At 41.2% G+C, this 11,944-nt stretch overlaps 1 protein-coding gene across 1 annotated transcript in view; it reads left to right on the forward strand.

The window, feature by feature from the left end:
- Positions 1–6,881: 6,881 nt before the first annotated feature.
- CA5A (carbonic anhydrase 5A) overlaps positions 6,882–11,944 on the forward strand; it is a 36,147-nt gene continuing 31,084 nt past the window's right edge. Inside the window, exon 1 of the mRNA XM_019505418.1 lies at positions 6,882–7,129. Coding sequence (XP_019360963.1) covers positions 6,991–7,129 — 139 coding nt within the window. The 5' untranslated portion in view covers positions 6,882–6,990. The remainder of the gene's footprint in view (positions 7,130–11,944) is intronic.

Genomic DNA, 11,944 nt, shown 5'->3' on the forward strand with positions numbered 1-11,944 from the left:
GAAAAAACACAACAGTAAAATAAGGTGGCAGCACCATCTGCAGGTGGAGGAGATGTCTGCAGTGATTGTTACAGTATTGTCTAAAGTACAGTAACTGTATAGGCATAAATTAATTGAAATGCAAAACAGGTTGTTAAAAACTGGTGGTCAATTTTGAAGTCTCTCCTTATCACCTGTGACTTTCCATTAGAAGAGTAACAAACAAGAAAAAGCTTATAAATCTTCATACATGAGTTTCATTCTCTATTTTTTAAGTAACAGATATGTTCTAGTGGGAGGTGACTTGTTATCCCAGCTCGTATGACAATACCTGCTCTGTTACTTGAATTCAAATGGTCAAATTTTGGCAGCCAGATTTTGGCCCTCTGCATTTTATATATAGGTAGTAACTTTTCTCCACAATGTTATAAAAATTGTGTGGTCACAAATAACAGCCAGTTTATTTGCCCCTCATTTTAGCTTTTAGTTGAAATAGTTTCTCGGGCAATTGCCTCAGTTACAGCTTATATGTGGAGCTCCATATTTGTCATGGACTTGGTATCTCATTCATCAGCTTCCTTTTCTTGTTGTTAAAACACACACACACACACACACACACACACACACCCACACACACACACACACACACACACACACACCCACACACACACACACACACACACACACACACCCACACACACACACACACACACACACACACACCCACACACACACACACACACACACACACACACCCACACACACACACACACACACACACACACACACACGGTCTAGTATACAATCAAAGGTAAAAAATTAACGTTCTGTGCACACAATTTTGCAACCATACCATCAACAGATCAAAGGTTGCCAAACAAGGGTATGTCCTTTTCCAAAGCATTTGTTTAAACAAGTGACCAGCATTCACAATCCAGATCCATTGCTGAACATGTGGATGTCAGCAGATGAAAAACAAAGGCATGACAAAAACAAGAGAGGCAATCAGAGAACAGAGCTGGTGCAGAACATCAGCTACAGTACCTCTGCTGGGCATGTCTACATGTGTGCTTTAATGCGCATTAGCCTTTTTTAATGGACATTACAGCATCACCAAAAAAACCATGCGCTTTCACTAATGTGCATTATAATAAGCTAATGCTCCTTCTTCTAGTACCTCACAATGGAGGTACTAAATTTAATGCGCATTAGCAAAAGCACGTTAATGAACATGTGGACATACCTGCTATGATATTTTTGTTTGGTGTGGGTGAAACCTTTGTAACATGCAACTGAAACCAAAGCTGGCCCAGGAAGGAGGCCACATATTGGCCTGTATACATCTGCTCTCCTGAGACTGAGGTACATGTGAACTGACAGTACATATAAAATATCCATGCAAGTGAAACCCTACTCATCCCTGTCCAGTGTGCTTCAATTCCAACCTGCAGCTTCTACTCTGTTCCAATACTGTCCCCGTTGCTCTGCTAATACCCCTTAGTCTTGATGTCTACTTCCCTGAACTCTACTGCTATTACTACCCTACCCATCCCCTGGAAGTGATGGTCCATTTTGAATTGTGTTGCAGCTGCTGTGGAGTTTTGCTGTGGAGCTGAAGCAAGCCCCAAATAGGTTTCATTCACAGCCGGTGTTTGCTTGCTCCAAGTCAACAAAACTTTCTGGGCCTGATTCTGAATTCACCCTAGGTTTGTGCTGGGATAATTCACTGAATTCAGCGGCCGTCCTCCAGGGTTATCCTGGTACACAAATGTGAGGACAAAACTAGGCCCTTGATCAGTAAGAACAAGATAATACTGTTGCCCCTTTGATCTGAATTCTTAGCTAAAAGTCAGGCTGAGAAATGGGTTGTAAGGGCCCGGTATAACCTCAGTGTACTCTTGGGTGTCTACATGCTGTCCTACTTCCCTGGACACATTAGAAAGAAACCTACAACGGGCGAGTTCCTTGCTCAGAAATCACCAAGGGCCTTATTACACCTTAATTTTGGGCGGCTCCTGGAGCTCTTAACCCCTGGATTTCCACACGTTAACACCTTTAAGTGGCTTAAAGCACATTATGCAGCACTGGAGGCAGGATTATCTCTTGATCCACATAACCCATCTCCTGTTTCATTAAGGTGTGGCCACTCCCCACAGTTATGCAACTCAAATTGAAGGTGTGAGTGCAAGCTAGCACTAAGCCGGTCAACATTTGTGCAGCTCACAGGGTAACATGTAACAAGGCACAAGCTGCATGAAGCTGTGTTCTGCCACTTCTCCCACTACCACTTTCACAACCTCTTCTGCCACTTACAGCAAATAGTAGAATCACCTTTTTTGGAGCATTTACAGTGAAATCCTCACCCACTGAAATCACTGGGCATGTTGGCACTGAGTTGAGTGAACCCAGGATCTCACCCTTCCCAGTACAAGTGCAAATTGCAGGGCTGAAAGTGCAAGGCATCAAGTGTAAAGGGAACTTTGGGGAACCTGATCCTGCATTAACAAAAATGCTGCGATGAGATTACTCTTGCCCATCAGCAGAAGTAAGCCCAAGGAGGAAGTGTCTGCTTAAAATCAGAGCCATAGACCTCAGATATAACTATTCTCCACTGGATTTTTCATCTGCTCACATCCAGGAAGGAAACAGGTGTGGTGGATGATTGACATTTCTGTGTGGCATACTTGCTTCTGCATTGCCCTTCCTTGTGCCCCCACCTCGCTTCCACTCAGGCATGTCGCAGCATGCAACAGTTTTGTTTTTATGGATTCACGACAGATCAGATCAGACAAAAAATGTTGATAATGCTTTTAGGCTTCCTTTATGCATGTCACCTATATGAGGCACAAATGGCAGTAGACTGGACAACACTTTGGACTGACAGCCTGCATTGCTCAGCTTTACCAAGCTTCCTGCTCTTTGTGGAGCTGGAATTTGCCCAGTGGCTCTTCTGAGTTCTTCTGAGCTTTTTAACCCCAGAGGAAAAAAATAGGGTAGCCCTTCCCAAGTAGCAACTACTTGAGACATGATTCAAAGTCAGTTGTGCAGAACTATGCTGCTCCCTCTCTTTTCTTCCATGAAGAATGAGGTAGTTAGTCCTGTTCGTCTGAAGTCTGGTTTCTGACAAAGCTGACAGTTTATACCTCTGAACCAGTGGTGCCACCACGTCCTGCCTTCTCCATGAAGAATGAAAGAGTTAACTGTGATGCTGAATTAGCGCCTTTATCAAATAAAAAGGAAAAAAAAATACGTTTTCTTTTCAACCATAACAGCGGGAGGCTGACTTGTGCTTGGTGCCTGAAAGCCAAGATTCAAGAATACAAAATAGCAGCTTCCAAGAAGGGTTGGAGTGATAGATGGGCTTGGACCCGCTGTTTCCAAGTCTCAGTATATGAAGAGCATACCTATTCTCTGGCATATAACATGCATCTTTATCTCCAAAACTAGCTGGGGGAAACTCCCTAAGCTGTTGCTACTCAGTTGCTTACTAGAAAGAACGATCTTTTTTTATTCATGCTACCTTTCAAAAACAAGGTGCATGTTATATTCCAGGACACATTGTATATCAGAAAATACACTATATCTTTTCTTAATGCAGCCTGTCTACATTATGGAGCTGCCTCTGCTCTAGCTATGGACTTAGCACTCCAGTAGCATTGGCTGTTCAAGCTCACGCGGGATGTTAGATATACTTTAGCCCACACAGAAATCCTTGCCACTTGTACCAGGGCTGACCAGATTAAAGCAAGCGTAGCTACTTCTACAAGTGCTGATATCACAGCCCTGCCTGCAATGCAGACGTAATTCTCATGCAACACAGAGTTGGGAGATATCAAGTCAAAGGCATGACTAGCATCCCAAATGGGGTACTTTTCTGGAGCTGAAATCAAAGATGGCCCAGGAAGGAGGCCAGCCTCCTTGGAGCTGAGCCAGCCATTGGCAGCACCCTGGTGCACATTTGAAAGAAAATAAATATTTACTGGATTGCAAAAGATCTGCCCTGTCCAATCGGAAAGGACATCCAATAAAATGAAATAAACAGTGACAACAGCAACAGCTACTTAGCTTTTTCACTGCTCTAATTTTTGTGCCTCTCAGGTGCCATTTAGTGATACTCCAGATACCCCATAATTAGGAGTCTCCTTCTACAAGCAGAATTCCCATTAATATTATATGACCTGTAAGTACCTGGTGCTCAAGTTAATGAATTACATGCGTTAGGAGAACACCTCCCCACCCTTCAGCTACAGGTTTTGGAAGCCTAAATACCTCAGACATGCCAACCAGAGCAAACCACTAACCTGAGCGAGTGCTAAACTCATACTTACAGCCTTGCATTCATGATGAGCATCCCTACTGTGACAAATGGAGGAAGATGCACACAATGAATTCACGCTCCAAGAAGGAAAGAAGTTTGTGAACTAAAACACCTAGATTTAAGTGATTTTTAAAAAAGCATACAAGAAACACTTCACCTGTAATTTTGGTGAGCAAAAAAGACCTGATTTCAGGGGCTGAATGTTAAATAATAATTTTCTTTTATCCTGTGATGTTTCCATAGCTTTCAGAATATATAACTAGCTAAGTTTTGCTCTCATCTGTACTCAGTTCATTTAAAGGAAGAGACTTCAGATTTACAATGGAATAACTAAGAACAATTTCCAGTTACATCTACATTGTCAGTGGCCTTTTCTTGCTCCTTTGCTTCTGTCTCCTAGAACTTTCCTCCTTGCCCCTCTCCCCCTATTTCCCCACCCCCTCACCTTTTGTGTTGTGACTTCTCTCCTTATACTCTGCTTTCTGCACCTCCTTTCACAGCATCTGATGCAGTGAATTTGGGATCACAAAAGCTTATGCTCTCTTTCTTTCTCTATACACGCATGCACAAACACACACATATATGTGTGTGTGTATACATATATCTCTCTCATATATATATGTGTGTGTGATTTATATACATATACACACACATATTATAGATATATATATAGATATAGATATAGATATATATGATAGATAGATAGATGGATAGATCTTATTTAGCTTGTCTATAAAGATGCAGATCTCTCCTGCCTTCTGACTGACTACAGGGTGACATAATTTATTGCCTCTCATAGCCTTGTATGGAATGTGAGAAGGAAAAAAGCCCTTGAGCAGTATTACCGAACCCAAGCAAAAGAAAATTGTTGGGTTAGCCTAAAACAAAGAGACACTTAAAAGTAATACATTCTAAGTACCTTTGTGCCTTCTTGTTTTGAGTTTCCAGTGGGCAAGTGAAACTTTTCTGTGCAAACGTCTAGATCCCTACACTTGGTTTTTAATTAAACTGAGATTCTCATGTCATCACTGCTCCAGGTCCTAGGGGCTTAATAACAACAAGTCAGGTTCATGGGAAAATCCTTGGAACTGAAAGTACTAACTGAAGTATTTGTTTTCCTTCCAGGGTAAAATTGTAATGAAAAAATGTCATGGACCTTGCAGGCAGCTATAAGAATGGGAAAAGTGGGTCAAATGTGTGTTTAACATGCTTTTGCTAATATCCTTTGGTTGTAAAGAAAGGTGTTTAATTTATTAATAGTAATAGTACTTATCTGCACGTTGCTCTAAAGACATTAACTATTAATCTGATTCTCTCATCAGTTGGGAGGGGGATAAAAGGCACAGCACTGGATTGCAGACCCCACGTGTTAAAGTACCATCCCTGCAGGAATCATGCACTGGAAAATCTGGTGTTTCAACCAAGGGCATATTTGATAGAAAGCAAAAATAAACTTACTTTGGCATCAAAAACAGTGTTGACCAAGTTTTGGAGCCAAAGGCATTTTGGGGAGCAGATCTAAGCTGAGGAGAAGTCACCAATAGACAGAATTTTGGAAATTATTCAAACCATATAATCATTTGTGTTGCACTCCTCTAAGAAATGCTAGACTGGTCTTTCTTGAACTGTGTTCAGTTGACTTCAGTGGAATGATGCTGATTTTCACTAGCTTAAGACCTGGCTCCAAACATGCACGCAGTTGGTTTTTGTGCCATGCTCCAAAGCTACAAGTTTGTACTAATACACCTACGGCAAATCAGAAGCAAAGAGCAATGCACCAACATAAAGCCTCATAAGGTGAAAATGTAGGGAAGGGAACATACAATCGGTTCAGATAAAGCAATAGAATTTGTGGAAAGATAAATGTGAAAGAATAGCATTTGGGGAAGAGTGTTTTCAAGCTTTAATTTCTGGATGAACCTCACCCTAAATCAGCACCCAAATGGAAACACTTTTGCCTGCCCGATGCAGTATCTGGGCTGATATACAAGAGTGGGGTGGAAGGGTTTCCTTGATTTGAGTAAAGTACATGAATGTCACTAGATATTATGAAAACCTTCTTCTGAGAGATTTCATCTCAGGTACTTCTGCAGATCAAATTCTTTGTCTCTGCCATGCAATCACAAGAGATTTCATATCAAAATACTTTTCTGGGAGACTTGACTCCCCGCTTTCTGCTGGGGTGGGCATTACACATCTCCACTTGCCTTCTGTACTGAATTTCACCTAAAATTCCGCCTTGCTTTTGTGATTAGTACAAAGCCCAAAATAAGATCCCATGGATGCTAAAACTGTGACAAAATGTTAAGGCAGCTTGAAACCACTGTAACACTGATGAAAGAGACCTTTCTTTCCAAGCAGGAGTGAGTCTGCATTGTTTGCAGAGCCAGATGAGAGAGGCATGGCAAGCACCTGTAGAGCAATCACCAGCTAGCCCTGCCTCCCAGCAAAAGTCATAGCCAATGAAGAAGCCAGACCAGGGATGGGTTGAAAATTAACTGTTCGTTTAGCCTTTTCTCCCTACCGGAAGGCATGTGCTATTTACTTAACATGGTTTATAAAAAGGACTGGAGGTCCCTTGGTTATCTTAAGGCAGTGCATTCATAGCTTTTTATCTCTACTTTGTGTTGGTCGGTCGCCAGGCTCTTGAAAGCTCCTCTGGCTGTAGGTCTGACAAGATTTCGAGTGCCAAGATGGTAGTAATGAATAGGAGGAAGATAATTAGTCTGGCACATTTCTGCAGGCAGCTGAACACTATCTGGAGTCAGCGACTGGTGCCAGTAAGACCCTGCAGCTTAGCCATCTGCATTCATAAAAACAGGAATGATGCACGTGAGTATACTTCACTTTTATTGAAACGGTGCTCTGAACACCTGTGTAAGCCAGATGCGTTGAGAGGTATTCAAAAGATTCACTGTCAGTGAGAAGGAGCAACTTCACTCTTGCTGTCTTGCTCACAGGAATTTGAGAACATGCTTGAAAAAGAGTGGGAAAAAGAAAAGAATCTCTAAAGATAAGAGAATGAGAGGAACTAGAGATTGAAAAGCCTGATCAAGTCATCTGGACCATTTTTTGTGCTTTTCCCACCCCTCAATTGTAGTGAGCCTTCTGTAGGGGATTAAAAACATCATTCTTCAGTATTTCTGCAGTGCCATTGGTCTGGTGCCACTGGTCTGGATATGATTCTACTTTGTGACCAGGATGAAGCAAGTTAGGATAGAACAAACAAACAAAGAAAAAAGAAAAAGGATTTCTGGCACCCCGGCATCTTGGCAGATCTTAATGAGAGTCATAGCTGTAAATGCACCATGTGCATTTAAGCCTATATCCAAAGCCCACCAAAATCAACAGAAAAATTCCAAGAGTTTGAAACTAATATAGACAATGAACCTCCAAAATACGATGCATTCGAGAGCCACAAGAAATCACTCACTGAAATGCACAATACTATTTGATGGTAGAAAGGATTTAGTTATTTACTATTAGCATATTCATATGAACATATCTACATATATGGCTTCTGGTAGGGCTTCCCAGAAAGCAGACAATAAGGAGAAAGAGCCTACATTTAGAATAGCCTTTCATCTAGGATATATATTTTTCTTTATTTCTGTAAATGGATTAGTTTTGCTGAGTTTTCTCAAAGGACAATTATATCCCTGTTTGAATGCAGAGAAATGTGATGCCTTGTTCAATGAAATAATCCAACAGTCCTCTAGTCTTTATGTCTGCATTAGTCACGAGCAAACACGGCTATGCTGTGCAGGTGGGGGAAAACAAAGTAGAATGAAGATGTTTACTAGTTCTGCATTCATAAATGCAGTTTAGAAGGTGGCACGAGAAAATAAATCTTCTGCCACTGATTGCTTGGCATTTTAATACGCCAGTAATGTGAGATTAGTCTCTCCAAGTGCAGCTGTATGCTATTGTATCAATCTACAGCACAGAAGGCTTATGTAAAGCAAAGCATGCAAAGTTTCCTGTTACTCAGCATGTCAGTAATGCTTCATACCTGTTTCTAAAAAGATGCAAATAGCATTTGCAAGGTTACCCTAACAACCACGAGTTTTTTGTCCTTCTCAGAACAGAAAACCTAGGTTGGTTGTTGTGTTCGGAAACCAACCTTTAGCGAAAATGGAGTTGGGCTGAATTCCTTTAAAATAGCCAGAATGAGTCATTCAATCAAGTAGCACAACTTGTAACTTCCGGACTTTCATCTTTATTTAAAAACATACTTTATAATCTGGAAAAAATGTATAATCTCTCCTCAGAACCAAGATTAGCACCCGCGTTTGTTAATGTTGAAACAAATCCACAAGAAATAGCCAGTGACTTATTCCTAGTGCAGTTTGAATGAGTCACATGTTTGCCCATGAGAGAATTTTTCCCTTTTCTGACCCTGTAGATATTTTCATAGAAGCTGTTGAGAGTCTCTTAAAACTTTTACTTCCTTCCCCATCAGTTTTATTTCCATTGCGCACACATTCAGAAAGCTCAAATTATCGTTTGGTTTTTTTAAAAAAACCAACAAGGCCTTGTTCATCTATTCAAAGAGGATTATTATATCTTAAGAACAGAGTGATCACACCTTAAAAATCATTCGTTTTTGGAATTTTGCATTGAACTGATTTAGTGCATGCTGCGTGTTCAGAAGTGCATATGTGCACGTGTCTTTATGCACATGCAGATGTGTGCGTGAGTATGTGGGGGGAGAAAGAGAGAGAATATATTCTAGGATAGTTAGTTTCTCTACACTAATCAGAAAACAGGACAAAGCATAAGCTTATTTCCAGGGCACCCAAGCCAATCCACTGACTTATGTGGAATTTTTTGGCTGTGAAGCGGAGTCGATGTAGACACTAATTCAGAGTAGAAGGGTATTACACTTCAAGAAAAGAGACCACCTGTCTCCCGATCACCCAGTTACCCCTCAAATCTTTTCTGCTCCTCTTAGCCCAGAGAGAGTGAATCAGAGCCCAGAGGTGAGTCCTGATCACCATGGTTGATCTTTAGCTGAAGAGTAAATGTCCTCTGCCCCCATTTCTAAATCCAAGGAGCTTGGCATTTGGCAATGCATTTCATGTAGGCGAGGCAAGCCTTCCCTCCCCACTGCAGATGATCTGGTGACATGAAGCATAAGATTGGGTCATCTACCCACGTCCTTCGTTTAAGATAACACGATTCCTTTTTTTTTTCCAAAATGAAATGGGCATGTGCAAATGTAACTCTTTAATGAGAACAAAACAGGAGATAATGGGCTTGAACCTTGTTGAATCCATACAGACTAAATAAGGACCAGATTTTTCTTTTCATCTATGTGAGAAATGATGGCACAAGATGTGAATATGAGTCACATCTTCAGAAGGGAAGCCCATGGCAACTAAAGGCATTGTGGCTGTGATGGGGGACTGCTGTACCTTAGTTCTCCTGTCATTCTTTTCTCCATAATTCTATATATCATTATAGTATGATGGCAGCTAAAGCTACAGCAGAGTTTCCATATTAGCCCATTGATTTCCACTCCTGAATCCACACAAAAAATGAATCAATGTTCTTCTTCAAACCATAGCATACGTGAAACCAACCAACATCATAAATGTATATGATTAATGAAATACCAAGATACCGGATATACCAGAGACATTTCACTACCTGCCACGTCAAGAAACGAAAGACAAAAGACTTAGGAGAATGCCAAAATACATAAGTATTGTGTTTTAAATGCTAAAATCTGACAGTAGCAATAAAGATGTTAAACAAGGAGGAATCCCCAAAAGTAGCTCAGTGTAGCAAAAAAAGCAAGCTGAGGAACAGGTGATCTCTGCACATCACCGTATGGAAAGAAGAAGTGAAAGCCACAGCTTTTCCCACTAGCTGGGAGCAGTCCAAGTGCGGATGCTAGCACCTTCTGGATACAGTCAAGATGGATTAGCTAATCATATATTCTCCATACAGGATCCAGGGTTCAGGAATGCCTTCCTGCTCCTAGTTTAAATTAGCTCACAGTCATCCATTTCAGAAAACACCGAATGCCCTTTTGTTCCACCCAGCCTTTGAACAAATATAGATGAATTGAACTAATGCCCAAAGAAGGGAGATCACGGTGGTTGAAAAGGTGCTGTTGGAGTAGCAAGACTCAGCTGACTGCTGTATACTTTGATTTTTGTCATTCAAATTTAAATAACAAGCAGGGCACTCGTTGTGAGCTGATGCTTTTTATTTATCCTCAGTCAAAATATATCAGTAAGAAACTTCCTTCCCTTTCCATATATAGAATTTGTTGAATAATCCACTCTGAGTCTCATAGATGTTAGGGGCTGGAAGGGACCTTATTAGTCAGAAGCCTCAAACCACCCCAGAATGGTTGGCCTACTTGGTAAGGCGTGGACAGGTTCTACCAAAGACAAAGCAATGACAAGAAAAACAGAATCCTTTAGGGCCAGATTTTTAGCACTGCTTATAGGCAGAAACATGGGCACACACGAGTGACCTGGAGCAAGGGTCTCTATCACACCTGCACAATCTAGATGTATATAACCTGCATGAATATTACCTGCATCTATGAATATACAACCTGCATCTATATAACCTGCATGAATTAAAATGAAGTGTCACTTCACTATGTGGAAGCTATAACCAAATCTATGCCTGCAATTGTGCACCAGGGGTCAATCAGACATCTACTAAGCCATTTTTCCATGCTGAGTAGCCATGCCTGCATGCACAATTTCAGTAGCAGTGCACATACAGTAAACACCAAGGCCGTATTTGCTTCACCTTGCCAACTGGAATTACCTCCTTATCTAGGCTGAGCCTCTGCCGGTGCATTCTCATCCCAGTTCCTATCTCAGTCACACACTCTGGCAGCAAGGAAAAGCTCAGCCTTTCGCAATCTGCTGTTGCTTTCCTGTCAAGCTTACAACACTGTCAGTCACAAGCCATTTGATAAAAGTGAAGGCATTAGACTGTTTATATCAATAAACCAGCCTCTGATGCAATCCAAAGCTGACATCAACTGAACAGGACTTTCAGCACCTTGTCAAGAAGGAATGTAGCCAAGGCATCAATGCTATCATGCAGCAAATCTAGACATCTATTGTGTGAGCCATAAAGGAATCAACCCGTCCTGGACTACTTTGGTAACATTCAATCCACGGGGTTGAAGCTGAGCTGTGTTTTCTAAAGTTTGAAATGTTTCTTGACTTTGTCTTAGTTACGCATTTGTTTATTCCCCCCACCCCATCAGGAACATGTTGCCATGGAAAGTACACCGGCTCAGCACAGGACAAAAAAAACCCAACCCACTTCCTTTAAATGGGTGTGATTTTCAAAATATTTGGCTTCCCTATATTTTTGCCCACACTGTTTTGTTTCAGAATTGGGTAGAGTGTGTTCAAAGGATTCCCTGTGCAAACACATGAAAATGCCTGCTTCAAGGAGTGATGCTTAAATTTTTTTTCCATTTAAGTTGGTCTAATAAAAGATAACAGATTCACCCAAAGAACCTTGTCTGCCTTTGTCCTTAGACCAACACGGCTACAACCTCCACCCCTGTTTCAAGGAGTGTTTTTTCCCCTTTCTTTTTAGCAGGAAAGAAACATTGACCACCCAGAAAGTTTAGAATAAATGGGACTGGAGTTATTTTAT

Source organism: Gavialis gangeticus, unplaced genomic scaffold, assembly GCF_001723915.1.
Source record: "Gavialis gangeticus isolate Ggan-Ray unplaced genomic scaffold, GavGan_comp1, whole genome shotgun sequence".
Lineage (NCBI taxonomy): Eukaryota > Metazoa > Chordata > Crocodylia > Gavialidae > Gavialis > Gavialis gangeticus.